Raw genomic sequence first — 17,876 nt, 5'->3', positions numbered from 1 at the left:
GTTCGTAGGAGTCTGGAACGGATTAATCGTATTTACATACAATCCAATGGGGAAATTAGGTTCGAGTCACGACCAAATCGGGTTGCGACCAAAGTTATGGAACGAATTATGGTCGTGACCAGAGGTTCTACTGTACTCGTTTGAGGCTTAGTCGACCTATGAGAGGCCCTGGACCAGTTCAGATATTCCTCTCTGGTGTTTGGGGCCGTGAGAGAGAATCAAACTCTATGAGTATGGGTTTCTGTGGGTCTGTATGGGCCTCTATGAGTATGGTTCTCTGTGGGTCTATATGGTCTCTATGAGTATGGGTCTCTGTGCAGACCCACAGAGACCCATAGACACCTGCCCGCCCACCCACCATACCCACCCACTATACCCACCGTACCCACCCACCCACAGCCCGTACCTCAATGCAGCAGGGCAGGTGTTCTTTGTAGGTCGGTGAATCGAAGAGCACCTTGCCGGTGGCCATTTCGGCCAAGGTACAGCCCAGGCCCCACATGTCCACAGCGCAGGTGACATCGTAGCCCAGCAGCAGCTCCGGGGCCATGTAGGGCAACGTCCCACTCACGTTTTGGGCTGCTGCACCGGAACAACAACAACGACGATGAATATGAAGTAGTCCCTCCGTCAACAGCGACGTGGGGGGAACAGATTTTTTTTTTGTCGGCTAAACGCGTAGTCGGCTTCTGCGACCGATATTTCACGGCAAAGGCGAGTTATTGGGTTGGACCGCGCACTCTGGCTGCCTGCCTGATGATGATGCTCGGCTATAAATGCTCGAATTGTCTCCAGCACACCGGTTAGTGCTGTGCAAGTGGTGAATTGGCGCGTCCTGTTTACGTGACGCTGAACCTCGCCGGCCGGCTGCGTTTACATTTGTAATAAAGGACTCTTAGGCGATGTTGGTCTCCGTCTGTCCTTTATTGGGTTCTTGTCTCGCACCCTTCGATGTCCCTGAACGGACCCGCACCTCTTCCGTCGCGTGCCCCCCCGCACGCCGTTCGAGTCCTCCGCTCTCTCTGCAGCCACACTGCTGCCCGTATGCCCCGCACACTCTGCAGCCACCCTGCTGCTCCGTGTGACTCCGCACACTCTGCAGCCACTCCGCTGCTCCGTGAGCCCCGCACACTCTGCAGCCACTCCGCTGCTCCACGTACACCGCTGGCTGACGGTGCCGTGACTCCGACCACGTGGCAATTCGTGCCACTCCTCCGCCAGTACCCCGCGTGGCTTCTCCTACCTTCACTCTCTCTCGACTCCCGATTCCCTTCTGGTTCTCGTCCTATATCCTCCTCCTCACGTGACCCTTACTCCTCCTCCTCCTCACGTGACCCTGACTCCGCCCCCACTCACCCCGACGACCAGGCTCCACCTCCCCTAATACTCCGGCCCGCGTGAGTGGTGCGGAGGCAGCGCCCACCCTTTCCTTGCTCGCATTACACATTGACGCCATCTAACCCCCCCCCCCCCCAAAAAAACACTCCACGCATGCACGCAAGGCCACTCACTTTTATGCTTCAGGTAGAAGCTGCACCCGAAGTCGGTGACCCTCACTTTGCCGGTCGCAGTGAGCAGAATGTTGTCCTGGACAAAGGGGAGAGACAGAGAAGGAATTTCACACTCTGAGGTTACGGCGAGAGTGTCCAACCAGCAGTGGGTCGATCACGCAAAGTGACGCATTGACACCCACACGGGCAGCCCCCCCCCCCCCCCCCGACTTGCGACACGGGCGACATGCCTGAGACCCATTAAAAGTTGTATTTTACTACCAGGGTGTAAGGCCCCGCTGAACTGCTGTGTAGGTCTTTTATCGGATACGACCCGGCCATCACGTAATGACAGCAGCTCAACCAAGGGGCTGATATTATCGTAAGCATCATCATCAGTATCATCAGCATCATCATCATCAGCATCATCAGCATCATCAGCATCCTCATCATAATTGCGTGGACATGTATAGCAGCAGCCAAACACTCTAGAGACATGTTTCAACAGGCCCATAGAGACCCATACTCATAGAGACCCATACTCATAGAGACCCATATTCAGAGAGACCCATACAGACCCACAGAAACCCATACTCGTAGAGACCCACACAGACATAGAGACCCATACTCAGAGACCCATACTCATAGAGACCCACAAAGACCAACAGAGACCCATACTCATAGAGACCCACACAGACTTCGAGAGACCCATACTCATAGAGACCCACACAGACTTCGAGAGACCCATACTCATAGAGACCCACACAGACTTCGAGAGACCCATACTCATAGAGACCCACACAGACTTCGAGAGACCCATACTCATAGAGACCCACACAAACATAGAGACACAGACTAAAACTAAGCTATGTTTTACTTTACTAGGTGTAAGGCCCCACTCTGAGCTACTGTGCAGCTGTTTTGTCGGAAGCTCCCTGGCCATCACAAACGATAGCTCAACGACGTGGGCTGATATCATCATCACGTGGAAAGGTTACAGCAGCGGTCAAATACTCTAAACGCGTGGTCATGTTGATTCTGAACGTAGAGGGAAAAACCGGAGGACCTGGAGGAAAATCCACGTGACCACCACGGGGAGCGAGAGAGACGCAGACTCCAAATATACAGCAGGCGTCAGGGTCGGGATCGAACCCACGACCCCCTGTATACCAGGTGAGGTAGTTAACATCTCCTAGCCACAGCTGCCTACCGTCAACCTGCTACCTCCATCTGGAAGGAGGAGGTGGCAGAGTCACAGTTGATGGACGGAGCCAGCGCATCGACCCCGCGATCAACGGTGGCCGGCCTGCCTCTGCGGTACGAGTGTCCACCTCGTACCGGATCGTCTTCGCCGGAGGGTCCGTGACCCCACCACCACTACCACCACCTCCCTTTCGATGGACGGAGCCAGCGCATCAACCCCGCGATCAACCGTGGCCAGCCTGCCTCCGCGCCAGCTAACCGAGCGCCCCGATGAGAGGGCGTGACCACCGCGCCCGCTCCGCTCACCGGCTTGATGTCTGCGTGGACGATGCCCCGCCCCTTGGCGTACAACAGGAAGTCGAGGACGGTCCTGGTGTGCTCCCTCAACCGCCTTACGTAGATTCGCCCGATGCTCCCTTTGCTCATGACATCGTAGAGGCTCTTCCTGGCACGACAACGACGACGACGTTAAAATCACTTTCCCGTTCCAATGACGTCCGCTCAGCGACCCACAACCCGGACCCCAAACCGACTTGTGCCACTTGGTTAGTTTTGGGGGGGGGGGGGGGGTCATGAAACGCCTCGTCGCTCCGCGGTATTAATCCGCGGCCTCGCCGCGCCGCACTAGCGCCAAGGGAACTGAATATTTTGTGATAATAACTTCATTATGATTTTATTATAATTTCATCATGATTATGTTATTCCATTTTATTATTTCATTACTATAATTGTATTACTATAATATCACAATTTAATAATAAATGTATTCTATTTATTATTCTTTTATTATCAATATTTCTTAATACAAAATTGCATTATAATTTTAATTAGCAATATATTCGTATTATTCCGTCATTTGATTGACATATTATTTCATTTTATTATGTTTTATTTTTATTATTGTATTATCCCTTCTACGTGACTTTACCGAAAGAACCAAGAAGATGACATATTATTGTTAATTATAATTTCTTCATTATTATTCACCTATTAATATCGTATTATTTTATAAAATAGCTTATTAATATAGATTTTACTAGCAGGTGTACCCGTTCTTCGCACGGAAATTAAAATTAAAGTTTAGTCCATCACAGATGTGATGTCACCGCTCACTGCCGTGCAATAGATTATATCCATTATTCCCCCCCCAAAATACACAAGTTTATTTTTATACGTTTTACATTGTGTACAGTACGGAAGCTACCAACATGCCAAATTTAAAGTTTGTAGCATGTTGGGAAGTATGCTAAACATTTCGAACAGACACACATATCCACACATTTCCCTTTTTTATATAAAAATTTCACTGGAAAAGCCGAAAAAAAATTCATGCTTGCAAGAAAGAAAACATCTGAAACAAATCAATTTCACTAAATCGGATGTTTTTCACTGAAGGAAATTCAACCTTGACCCACTTCTACGGAAGGTCGATTTAGACAACTCGGGAAGGGAATGACGTGGCGAGCTGAAAATCGTCGCTTTCACTTCGAAATCCCAGGCAGCGTCAGCCGTGCAAATTTCATGACGTCAGAGCTCAGCGTTCGAGAGTTTTTGCTGCTTCACAAAAACAGATGTATCTTCTGCTTTGTATTGAAGAGCGAGCTGATATTAGAACATCGAGACAGCCGTGCCGCGCATTTGTGCGGTATACACGGCCTACGCGGTGGGTTGGGGATGCGTGACGTCAGCAGGCACACTGCGTGACGCTGCCGCATGCGGGTGACATCACAGATGTGACGTCACCGCTCACTTGCCGTACAATATATTGCATGCATTCTTGCGCCCCCCCAAAACACAAAAGTAAATGTTTAGACGTTTTCCATTGTGTACAGTCTGGAAGCTACCCACGTGCCAAATTTCAAGTTTGTTGCATGTTGGGAAGTATGCTAAACATTTCAAACAGACACACATATCCACAAAATTTCCAATTTATTTCTATGTAGATTCTCATGAAAAAAGATTAATGTGTAGTTTATGGGGAGCATTTCCGTGAGTCGCGTCTTCCGCAACCTGGGGGACTTCCTGCATCTGATTTGTCGCCACGGTGTTCTGCGATTGTCGATAACGCAGCGGTTCGCTGTGCTGAGCTGCTTGACCCACGAGGGCCACGTGGGCGCGTGCTGCTCGACTTCCCAGAGCTTTGGAGACTCGGTTGCCAAACAAATTGCGATTGTAAAATTGTCAGATTAATTATTGCATGAATTAATTATCAAAATAGTAATTAAATAAGTTACGTATTCGATTAAATTAATTGATTTAAAGAGGCGAGACATCTTTTGATGAATTGTTAACTTTCTTTAAACTCATTAAATAAACTGCAAAAAGAAGTTTATTATGAATGGTATTTTTAAAAAAGCTATTGGAGAACAAATTAGAAAATTAATCCCTCCCCCCACTTTGCGCAAGAGCACAGAAGCCTGATCACCACATCTGTGCCTCTATATAAGGAACGAAACAGGTGGAATTCTCCACAAAATGTGGCTGTCGCCTGATGAATCCAGTTGTAATTACTGGCGAAACATCATACTCAGAGATTGTAAATGTTGTGGCTTGGCTCTCCAAAACACCGTTGTGCTGTACCATTATACTACACTATGCACTACTATACACTACTATATACTACACTATACACTACTATACACTACTATACACTACACTTTCTACTACACTATACACTACTATACTCTACACTTTCTGCTACACTATACACTCACTACTACACTTTACACGACACTACACAATAGTGCTGTACTAGTAACGAATTGTCAAGTTCTGTTTGCATGACAACCCTTACTAGTTGGCTATGTTGGGTGGTGGCGGGTTTAACGACACAACATTTATATATTTACTTGATCTAACCCAAAAATACCTTTATTATAGATGATATTGGTCGCGAAAGCCTTGCATGTGAAACTCAATAAATAAATGTGATAAATCTAGTTGCTTGATCAAATATTAAATACATATTTATTCCGAAATAAATCAACTATCGAGCGGAGCAATGGACACGCACACGCACGTGGGTGGGTGGGAGGTTCGCGTACTTCAAGAGCTCGACGACGAGGCAATTATGTCCGCGGAATTGGAACGTGTCCAGGACCCGGATGACTCCGTAGCGCTCATCGCTGGCCTTGCCCTGCAGCTCCTTGGCCACCTCCAGCTCCGTCCTCTGGCGGGCCGCTGTCGAGGAGCTGCGCAGCGGGAAGGGGAAGGCCACGAAATCAACGGTGACTCCGTGGGTGACTCTATGGGTGTCTCTGTGGGTGTCTCTGTGGGGGTCTCTATGGGTGTCTCTGTGGGTGTCTCTGTGGGTGACTCTGTGGGGGTCTCTGTGGGTGTCTCTGTGGGGGTCTTTGTGGGTGACTCTGTAGATATCTGTGGGTCGGGGTGTTTCTGTGGGCCTCTGTGGGTCCCTAAGGGTATGGGTGTCTCTGTGGGTCTCTCAGGGTCTCTAAGGATTTGGGTGTCTCTGTGGGTGTCTCTGTGGGTCTCTAAGTGTCTGGGTGTCTCTGTGGGTGTCTCTGTAGGTATCTAAGGGTCTGGGTGTCTCTGTGGGTTACTCTGCGAGTCTCTGTGGGTCTCTATGGGTCTGGGTGTTTCTGTGGGCCTCTGTGGTTCTCTAATGGTCTGGGTGTCTCTGTGGGTCTCTAAGGGTCTCTATTAGTCTGGGTGTCTCTTGGATCTCTAAGGGTCTGGGTGTCTCTGTGGGTCTCTAAGGGTCTGGGTGTCTCTGTGGGTGTCTCTGTGGGTCTCTAAGGGTCTGAGTGTCTCTGTGGGTGTCTCTGTGGGTTACTCTGCGGGTCTCTGTGGGTCTATATGGGTATTTTAGTTCATAGTTAGCAATAGTTGTACAGCAGTTATTATTTTGTTAGTTAACTTTAGTTCATAGCAGTAGTCTTACGGCGCATTATTATTTAGTGAGTTCATAGTTAGCAGCAGTTTTACGGCAGTTAGTGCTTCTTTTTAGTTAATTCATAGTTAGCAGTAAGTTTTATGGCAGTTAGTATTCTGTTACTTTATAGTTAGCAGCAGTTTTATGGCAGTAAGATTTTGTTAGTTTATAGTTAGCAGCAGTTTTACGGCAGTTAGTATTTTGTCAGCGAGTCCATAGTTAGTGGCAGTTTCACGGCGGTGCCTACAATCATTTGATGATTATTTTTCGAGAGCGCGGGCCACCGCGGAAGGCCCTCTGACTCACCTCCAGGGCAGCGACAGCATCTTGACGGCCACGAGCATTTTGGTTTTGTGGTCGAGGCACTGCAGCACCAGGCCCTGGCCTCCCTTGCCGATCATCTTCTGCACCTCATAGCGGTAGTGGAGCTGTTCCTTGCGAACCTAGGAGGCGGAGGAAGAGGCGGAGGCCGGTAGTCAGAGTCGTCGCAATCAGAGCGTCGGTGGTTGCAGCAGTAGTCGGGGCTTCCACGACCGCCATTATCAGCTACGGAGGTTACTTTTTGCTTGGGTGTTAGATCGCGGAAATGTATAAATGTTTGGTTAAACTGCCGAATGCTTGACTTAAAGCTTTCGTGACTGCAGGAATTTGTATTCTTGGATCTTTCGGTAAAGTCCCGTGTGATAGGCTCAAAGAAAAATAAATAAAAAACAGACAACTACGACGTTCGATCGCAATGCAAGCGGTCAACTTCCTGTTATTTTTATTATTTTATTTGAACCTATCTACGTGACTTTACCGAAAGACCCAAGAATACCGAATGTCGTTAAAACTTGGAGGGGTTGTTCGCCTTTTTGCGTTTATCCATCTAACACTTTGTAGTGAGACACTGGTGGCGACAAACTGGTGGCGAGACACAGGTTGTGAGACACTGGTAGTGAGACACTGGTGGTGAGACACAGGTTGTGAGACACTGGGTAGTGAGACACTGGTAGTGAGACACTGGGTAGTGAGACACTGGTGGTGAGACACTGGGTAGTGAGACACAGGTTGTGAGACACTAGTAGTGAGACACTGGGTGGTGACACACTGGGTAGTGAGACACTGGGTAGTGAGACGCTGGTAGTGAGACTAGGCCCTAAAGAAGGATGCTCTCTCCGGTGTAGACCAATCAGTTTCAAAGGCAATGCCATACATTATCAGAGCATGTTTTTGTCTGCATGTTCACCACAAGTATGTGTTTTATGTCCAGAAAGGCTACAGGCTATTGCTACGCTGTTAAAGGCCTCACCACTGAGCTGCACTTGTTTCTCAAGAGCGACCTAGCCATCACAAATCATTGCTCAACGAAGTGGGGCCTCATCATTACCACCGTGTGGAAATGTACAGCAGAAGCTGCCAATTGCTCTTAATGTGTGTTGACGCTGTTTCTAAATGTGGAAAGAGAAAAAACGGAGGACCCGGAGAAAAATCCACGCAACCACGGGGAGAGAGATAGAGACGCAAACTCCAAATATACAGCAGGCGTCAGGGTCGATATCGAACCCACGACCTCCTGTATTCCAGGTGAAGGAGTTAACATCTCCTGGCCACCACGGCCGACGTCGTGAGTGGATTAGCCAAAGTTTACTACATACGGTGCGAAATAATTTGAACACTTTCACGGAGACCCAGAGACACCCAGACCAATAAAGACCCAAACAGATCCTTAGACACCCACAGAGACCCCCAGAAGCCCGTAACACAAAACCCTAACTGACTGTCTGTGTCTGGTGGTGGTGGCAGGTTTAACGATTACACATTTATACTCATGCCTTCTAACCCAGCAAAAAACCTCTGTGGGTGTTTAATGGTGTCTCTTTGGGTGCCTCTGTTGGTCTCAATGGGAGTGGGTCTCTATGGGTGTCTTTGTGGGTCTCTGTGGGTGTCTCTTTGAGTCTCCATGGGTGTCTCTGTGAGCCTCACAGGGATGTAGTTGTTGGTATCGTCGTCGTAGCTGTCGTTGTTGTTGCCGCCCCGGGGTTTGCCGACCTTGTCCACAGTGAAGAACCATACTTGTTTCATGGCCTCCAGCTCCAGCTTTTGGCGATGACTTAGCTGAGGCTCAAAGAGATCCAGGATCGCTGCACACGTGACAACAACAACGACATCTTAGACTTTTAACTATTTCTGTTTTGTTTACATGCCAAGTAAGGCCCCCGCTAGAGCTACATCGTCATCGACGTAATCATCATCACATGGAGACTCATCACTCCACTCAGACCCACAGAAACCCATACTGGTATCGAACCATAGAGACCCACAGAGATCCATAGACCCACAGAGATCCATGCTCATATCGAACCATAACGACCCATAGAGACCCATACTAAAACTAAACTATATATTTTTATTTTGGCAGGTATGGCCCCACTAAAGTGGCTGTGATCTTCATCACGTGGAAATATATAGCGGCAGCCAAATACTGTATACCCATGTAACATGGCTGCCATGACATCGCTCGTGCAACATGGCCACCATGACAACCCCCATGCAATATGGCTTCCATGACATCCCCCATGCAACATGGACATCAGAACATCCCTCATTCAACATGGCCGTAATAAAGTCCCCCATGTAACATGGCTGCAGTGACTTCCCCCATGCAACATGGCCGCAATCAAGTCCCCCTTGCAACATGGCCAGAGTGACATCCCTCATGCAATATGGGTGCCGTGACATCCCCCATGCAACATGGTCACCATGACAACCCCCATGCAACATGGCCACCATTACAACCCCCATGCAACATGGCCGCTGTGATATCCCCAATGCAGCATGACCATCATGACATCCCTCATTAAACATGGCCGCCCTAAAGACCCCCATGCATCATGGCCGCCGTGAAATCCCGCATGTAACATGGCCATAGTGACGTCTCCCATGCAGCATGGCCGTAGTGATGTACCCCATGCAACATAGCTGCCGTGACATCCCCCATGCAAAATGGCCACAATGAAGTCTCCCATGGAACAGGACTGCCATAAAGTCCCCTAAGCAACATGGCCACCGTGAAGTCCTCCATGAAAAATGGCGGTAGTGACTTGCCCCCATTCACCGTGGCTATTTTTGCTCACTGCTGTTCCTCACCTCGAGGCGATTTACTGCGGATAGGGCCGGTGCCGGCTGCGGACAACGCGCTCCACGTGTTGCCAGAGACTGCCTCCCTCCTTCTTGCTCCAGCTTGGCTCGTCTACATGCACATACACACATAAAAACAATATTGGAGTAGGCTCCTCTACACACAAACTTCAAATAAACAGTAGACATCACGGTTGGGGTCGAACCCACGACCTCCTGGAAACCAAGTGAGGTTGTTAATATCTTGCCATTGTGGTGCCACAGAGTAGTGTACAGGCATCACAAACACTCACTACATCTCGCGGAGGATCGTTCCGCGGTTCGGTTCGCAAGTGCGAGTTGTAAGTCGATGTTAAACAAATATATATTTCATGGAAGCTCGTTCGTAGTGTGGGTGGTGTTTGTAAGTGTGGGTGGTGTTCGTAAGTGAGGGTGTTGTTCGTAAGTGAAGGTGTTGTTCGAAAGTATGGGTGGTGTTCATAAGTGCTATTGGTGTTCGTAAGTGCTGGTAGTGTTAGTAAGTGCTGGTAGTGTTAGTAAGTGCTGGTGGTGTTCGTAAGTGAGGATGGTGTTCGTAAGTGTGGGTGGTGTTCGTAAGTGTGGGTGGTGTTGATGAGTGCTGGTGGTGTTCGTAAGTCGAGCGTAGGGGCCCATGCGTACCTCCATGGTGTTGATACTCAGAGTGGCTTCTCTCAAGCAGCAGTCCCCAAGGTCTCTGTGTGGAAAGCTGTGGGTGGGTGGGGGGTGTAGATGTTGTAGAGAGTCACATCACGGACTCACGTCCTCACCACTTTCCCACATCCCCCAACCAGGAACTCACCATTCTAACCACGAACCCCCATCCTCACCACAAACTCACAACACGGACTCACATCCTCACCACGAACTCACAACACGGACTCACATCCTCACCACAAACTCACATGGACTCACATCCGCACCATGGACCCAACCTCACCAATAACCCACAACACGGACCTACACACTCATTACGAACCCACAACACGGACCCACACACTCACCACGAACCCACATCACGGACCCACACACTCACCACGAACCCACAACACGGACCCACACACTCACCACGAACCCACAACACGGACCCACACACTCACCACGGACCCACACACTCACCACGAACCCACACACTCACCACAAACCCACATCACGGACCCACACACTCAACCACGGACCCACACACTCACCACGAACCCCCAACATGGACCCACACACTCACCACGGACCCACACATTCACCACGGACCCACACACTCACCACGAACCCACATCCTCACCACGGACCCACACACTCACCACGAACCCACAACACGGACCCACACATTTACCACAAACTCACAACACGGACTCACATCCTCACCACAAACTCACATGGACTCACATCCGCACCACGGACCCAACCTCACCAATAACCCACAACACGGACCTACACACTCACCACGAACCCACAACACGGACCCACACACTCACCACGAACCCACATCACGGACCCACACACTCACCACGAACCCACAACACGGACCCACACACTCACCATGAACCCACAACACGGACCCACACACTCACCACGGACCCACACACTCACCATGAACCCCCAACATGGACCCACACACTCACCACGAACACACACACTTACCACGAACCCACATCACGGACCCACACTCAATCACGGACCCACACACTCACCACGAACCCCCAACATGGACCCACACACTCACCACGGACCCACACACTCACCACGAACCCACATCCTCACCACGGACCCACAGACTCACCACGAACCCACAACACGGACCCACACACTCACCACGAACCCACAACATGGACCCACACAATCACCACGCACCCACATCCTCACCACGGACCCACACACTCACCACGAACCCACAACACGGACCCACACATTTATCACGAACTCACAACACGGACTCACATCCTCACCACGAACTCACAACACGGACTCACATCCTCACCACAAACTCACATGGCCTCACATCCTCACCACGGACCCAATCTCGCCAATAACCCACAACACGGACCCACACACTCATCACGAACCCACAACATAGACCCACACACCACGAACCCACAACACGGACCCACACACTCACCATGAACCCACAACACGGACCCACACATTTATCACGAACTCACAACACGGACTCACATCCTCACCACGAACTCACAACACGGTCTCACATCCTCACCACAAACTCACATGGCCTCACATCCTCACCACGGACCCAATCTCGCCAATAACCCACAACACGAACCCACACACTCATCACGAACCCACAACATAGACCCACACACCACGAACCCACAACACGGACCCACACACTCACCATGAACCCACAAAACTCACCTCGTCTAAAGTTTCGCTCGGATGGCTTCAGCAGAAGTTGTTCGAAAGGCGACGATGATGAAGCTGAAGCAGCTGAAGTTTAAGAAGCTGCCGTCTCCTTCACGTCCGTCTCGAACTCTGAGAAAGCACGTGGTGATTGCGACGTCACCGGTGATGTCACAGCGCGAGGGACGTGACCACGCCCCCTTTAGCCACGCCCTCCGAGTGACGTGCCAGTGCGCGACCACGCCTCCGGCAGCCGCCCCCGCCCCTCCTCTTTGGGCGACCTCCACCCCCAGCTTCTACTTCCGCTTCCGGTCGGGGCGAATGGCGGCGATGGCGGGAAAAATCTGAACCCTGTCTGTGCCTCCTCGTGGTCGACTCAGCCTGAAGATGCCGAAACGGGGCTCTGTGTGAGGTGAATCTGTGGGTCTCTGTGTGATGAGTCTTTGGGTCTCTGTGTGGTGAGTCTGTGGAACTCTGTCTGGTGAGTCTGTGGCTCTCTGTGTGGTCATCGTGTGGACATTCTGATTCCCACCATAGGAATGAGGAATTTCCACCACCGGCTAGGGACCACGAACGGAGATGAGCAGAGTTCAGTGAGGCTTTGAAAGTGGAGAAACGGTGACTTTGAAGTCTAAGTTTGGCATAGCTGCCGTCTTTACTGTCGCCTTTACTGTTGCCTGCTTAACTCTTATTGCTGAGATGAAGAGTGGGGAAATCAGCTCGTGGTTTTTAAAACAATTGTGCCTATACAATTATTCCATTCATATCATACGTGCCTTTCTCTACTCGTGCATATGGGTTTTTAGAATAACACCACGGGTGAATACTTTTGACACGAATGCTGTTGCATGAGTTTACTACGAAACATAAATGAGGAATGATATTAAGCAGACCGAATTTATTATCATTCTTACAGTTTCTATTATTTACTCAAGTGAAAACAATTCAACATACAAAATGGTAAGCATAAACTATCAAAGCAATGCATCTATCTCATATACAGTATGTGCGTCAATAGATGTGAGCTCATTGAAATGCCATGTATTTTTTCCGAAGAATTTGGAAAAATTTAATCTGTAACACTGATATAACAAGTCACGCAAAACATAAAATAGATTACTGTTGATATCCATCACACACTGTTGCTGTAACAAGTCATAGTTTCATTGCAACTCACGGCCACTGGAAAATTAACCAATCTGAATTGCCATGTATGCACTTTTTTTAACCGCAATTCGTAGACAATCGTTCCTTCCTTTGTCTCTACAACAAACATCTCTTTAGTACCGGCGCTCATAGTGGCAAGTCGTATACAAATTCATACATTTGTTAACATTATTCCCCCTTGGAATGTGTGCACGACCATCATGCACAGTTTTAACAACACGGTTGCCAAAGACTGGCGACACGCATTGTTGTTTTCAGAGATCTAGAAGCCAGCTGCTTTGATGTTTATGAGTTTAACATTTTACGTTGTGGCAATGAGAACCACTGTCACATCTGATGGCTGTTCCAACGTGGTTCCCGTACAAAACGTGTGCTCGGCGTTTACATCATTCTGCACACAGCGGTGTGCATGACGAGAAACTTCATTTGTCTAGACGCGAGTCATCCTGTCAATCACAGCAGTATTTTGTTGTACATAGGGCTCGTCCTAAACAGGAGGGACGTGTGAACGATGGTATCGATAATCGAATATGTATAAACTTTGACCTAGGTAACAAAATGCGACTGAAAATGTTCATGGACAATCAGTATGTTCTAAACTGTCTTCTCATTCCGATATTTTTTTATTCAGTTGCAAGTTTGGAAGAAAAAAAAAGATTTAACGTGAAGAAAAATCTGATTGCCGTGTTGGGTAGTGTTTGCGAAGTCTTGAGGTCTGGTTGGGGGGGGGGGCATACTAAAATAATTGTCCAATTCACTGCTGATTGAAGGCTTCCCCAGAACATGTTTGTCATGGTTGTTGTTTGACTAGGCCCTCACTACACTGGTTATTGCAGGTTGATGAAGGGGAGCCAAGGTTGTCTCAAGTGTCGCCGCATCTCGAATGTTAAACCTCGGGCCGGGTATCAAACGTCTTCCGTCACATGGGCTATGAAGAGCAACTCTTCGAGGTCCAGTTGTACGTGAATGCACTGCGCCACCATTCCACTTTATTGTAAATCGGAAAATTTCCAGAGACAAACACTGGTATCGCTGTAATACTCCACTCGGAGTGTGCGATTATTGCAAAATATACGACTGTTGTGTTGTGGAATAATGAATCGGTGGTTGTCCTGTAGAAAGTCTCTATGGAATTACCACTAATGGAGATGGGTGACGCCCCAGTGCTCGCATGAACATGGGGACATTTTCTTAGCTTGATTGTCGTATAATAGCCGTGAAATAATTACGAAACTTTTTTGTTATTTACCAGGGAAGGCCCACTAAGCTATAAAGCTCTTTTTTAGAAGAGATCTGGCCACGAATGATAGCAAAAACGAAGTGACTTATCGCTTGGAAATGTATCGCAGCCAAATACTCCGAACGCATGTTTATATTCTAAATGTGGAGGGAAAAACCGGGGGATCCAGAGAAAAATCCATGCGACCATGGGGAGAACATGCAAACTCCAAATATGCTGATGTCAGGGTCGAGATCGAATCCACGACTTCCTGTATACCAGGCGAGGTAGTTAATATTTCGCTACCGTGGTAACTGTAATACAAGGTAAAGGTACAGCCCCTGCAATTGCTTATTTGTGCCACTGCTGGTGAAAGGGCCTCTGCTAGAAATAACTCTAGAGTGCTATTCTAGAGGGTATTTTTTGGTGAACTCTTCCAAGCTTGCAAGACGCCTTGGAATAGGTGGGAGTAATCTTCTTGGTTTTTTCGGTAAAGTCACGTAGAATGGAAATAATAAAAATAAACATAATAAAATAATTCTCACGACGTTTCGGCCACAACGCAGGCAGCCGTCCTCAGGTGAAGAACAGGTCTGTCGAGAAGACAGAGTCTGAATGAAACACACCAGGCTTGGAGCGTTTATTTAAGTTGGGTTGGAGGGGGAAGAGCGCCTTGACAAAATAATTTGCATATCAAGAGGAATTTAGCATATTTATGGGAAATGCAGATATGGGATTAGTACTACTTGTAAAATGCGTAGGAGGTGGGCGGGGGGTTTAAAGTCATATCATGCCCGTGCATTATGCAGGATTAGCAGCATCAAAGGGAGGGGATGGGGTAGCATTAACAAAGGGAAGGAATGTTAATAGTATGTAGCTGCAGTAACTAAACCACCACGTAAACAACTAAAGTATAAACTACATAGTATCATCAGTATACTAAATATACTCTCCAATAAGCTGAGCTACTAACAGTAAGTAATACATTACAATTCTATGTCGCAAAAAATATAATATGCTTCCAGCTAAACTTTATTCTCTTACATCACACGGGCTTACCCTGTACTATATACTGCCATAGACAAACCCAACATTAAATTAAATACTGTATTACTATACACCACCCAATACCTTATACATTGTAATATTACACTATGTATTATTCTACCCACCCTACTGCTGTATATTCACTGTACAATTACGATACTATATATTACTTTATACATTGTATTAAACATTACAATGTTATACTATTTATTATTATACAATCCGCTATACACTATACCAGGGGTCGGCAACCAAAATAACAAGAAGAGCCATTTCTTTCCAATTCGGTACAAAATTCAGTATTTCAAGAGCCGCAATACATCTGAGTACATACTGTACATACGTACATATCGTCAAGAAGCAGCCCGTAAAGAGCCGCATGCGGCTCCGGAGCCGTAGGTTGCCGACCCCTGCACTATTACATTGCCCGTCGCGTGAAAGATACTAAGAGGAAGCAACGAAATATGTCAATGGGAGAGTGGTGGTTGGAGACTTGCAGCGGAGCAAAGAATCCATTCCTTGCGGAGAATACAAGATATATAGTCAATGCCAGTGAGTGGACTGCGGTCTGAAAGTCACCGTAAACGTGAACACAATCAGTTAAGATCCGAAATGGTTTATTACGTCCTTCCAATGATTGCTGAGCCAGAATCCATCTTCTTGGTTCAAATTGTCTCTTGTCTTTGTATATGTGGATCGCCTCATGAACGAATCTCTCATGGTAGCCAGATGGCTTGCAGATAACCTCTGTCTTGGAGAAGTCAATATCATGTGAGCCCACTGAATTGTAACAGTGATCTGCCACGGCTGAGGTGTTTGTCCTACCGTGTTTCAAGTCTGCTTTATGTTCACGGATGCGGTCCGAGACATGTCGTTTGGTTTCTCCAATGTAACTGCTACCACAGAGGCAACTTAGTTTGTAGACGCCAGGGTACTGTATGTCTGGAACCACATCTTTTACAGACGGGACCAGATCACGGATTTTATGTACTGTGTTGAATCGGACCTGGATCTTGTGTTTTATCAGGATTTTGGAGATCTTTTTGACCCCAGCAATGTAGGGTAAGGTGATGGTTTTGAAAGGCTCCTCAACAGGATCCGTCTTGATGGTTGGAGTGATGGCTTTGCTGATTGTGTAGTCGGAGTAACCATTAGCCTTAATAGCTTGACGTACGTGTTTGAGTTCACTGGCAATGTGTTCCTGGTCGGAGATGCATTGGGCTCTATGGTATAGAGTCTTGATGAGTGAATTCTGGGATGGATGGTGGTGGGAATCCGGTTTTAGGTAAGCATCTGTATGGGTGGCTTTCCTGTAGACAGAGTGGCTCATTGAACCATCAGGTCTCCTTTTAATTAGGACATCCAAGAAGGGTAGCTTGCCATCTTTTTCGACTTCCATGGTGAATCTGATGGCTGGGTGTATGGAAGGTCGGGCGTAGAGTGGCAGTCTGGATGGCATCAGTCTCAAATTTCTCCATGAAAACGTTGGCTTCAATCGGAGATAGGAGGGAGCCCATTGGGGTGCCCTCAGTTTGTTTGTAGAAAGTTCCATTCCAGGTGAAGTATGTATTGGTTAAGCAGTGTCTCACCAGGGGGGGTACCCCAGTATTCAGTCCTTGATGAACCAAGTCTTCAATGACTGTGATGGTGTCAGGTACAGGAACTTTGGTGAATAAGGAAACCACATCAAAACTAACAAGCAGGTCGTCTGGGGACGGAAATTCCCTTGATTGTCGATACCAGGTCAGTAGAGTTTAGTTCCGCAGAGGTGGTTTTTCCAGTGAAAGGCCGCAGGATTTCGGACAAAAAACGAGCCAGTTTGTAGGTGGGGGAGTTGATAGTAGAGACAATGGGACGAAGAGGTGTATCTTCTTTATGTATCTTTGGCAAGCCATATAATCTTGGTGGCCTGGCTGCAGAAGGTTTCAACGAGAACTGTTTGGTTTGATCAATTAATGCGGTTGAATCAGAAATGATTTTGTTGGTTTTAATGTAACCCACACTTCCGCTCGTAGAAAAACAACCCCCACAAAACATCTTTTACATCATTCTGAAATTTAGTAGAGCACAATTATTACCGCACGGTATTGTTATTATTACGTAATTAGTGCTCGTGAAGCCTTCTTCGCCGGCTGCCACGCCACTCTGTTGCACACGCGGCACTAAGTCTCGCGTGGCTGCGCCATGCTCGTGGCAAAGTGTTCGGTTTTTGGGTACCGCGTGTGCGCGCTCAAGAGTTCGCCGGGCGATGACAACCCCTGCTCCCCCTACTCAACACTTAGAGAGGGCGATCTCGTGCACAGACATGGGTAAACAAACAACGAAAACCATGGGGCACATTTGGAAAATCATTTGTTTATTGCTGGTA

General features: G+C 48.0%; 1 protein-coding gene and 1 long non-coding RNA gene across 2 annotated transcripts; both read right to left on the bottom strand.

Moving 5' to 3' along the window:
- Positions 1 to 510: 510 nt before the first annotated feature.
- On the bottom strand, positions 511 to 2,847 carry LOC144945708 (uncharacterized). The gene is made up of 3 exons (XR_013639707.1): positions 2,829 to 2,847; positions 1,512 to 1,587; positions 511 to 582 (listed from the first exon to the last, which is right to left on the bottom strand). It is a non-coding gene; the product is annotated as an uncharacterized LOC144945708 (long non-coding RNA).
- A 70-nt stretch (positions 2,848 to 2,917) lies between these two features.
- Positions 2,918 to 10,371, bottom strand: LOC144945670 (dual specificity tyrosine-phosphorylation-regulated kinase 2-like). The gene is made up of 7 exons (XM_078874236.1): positions 10,366 to 10,371; positions 9,715 to 9,817; positions 8,551 to 8,708; positions 6,892 to 7,028; positions 5,738 to 5,884; positions 3,000 to 3,138; positions 2,918 to 2,947 (listed from the first exon to the last, which is right to left on the bottom strand). Exons 1-7 carry the CDS (start codon positions 10,369 to 10,371, stop codon positions 2,918 to 2,920), a joined length of 720 nt encoding a protein of 239 aa, XP_078730362.1.
- Positions 10,372 to 17,876: the final 7,505 nt, after the last annotated feature.

This window comes from Lampetra fluviatilis, chromosome 38, assembly GCF_964198595.1.
Source record: "Lampetra fluviatilis chromosome 38, kcLamFluv1.1, whole genome shotgun sequence".
NCBI lineage: Eukaryota > Metazoa > Chordata > Hyperoartia > Petromyzontiformes > Petromyzontidae > Lampetra > Lampetra fluviatilis.
This window is presented reverse-complemented; position numbering and strand designations above follow the sequence as displayed.

Coding starts and splice junctions, on each gene's coding strand:
- LOC144945670 (XM_078874236.1), bottom strand. Junction 7,029..8,550: donor ATACCAACAACTACATCCCT/GTGAGGCTCACA, acceptor TCCGCCTCCTAG/GTTCGCAAGGAACAGCTCCA. Junction 5,885..6,891: donor ATGCTGTCGCTGCCCTGGAG/GTGAGTCAGAGG, acceptor CCCGCTGCGCAG/CTCCTCGACAGCGGCCCGCC.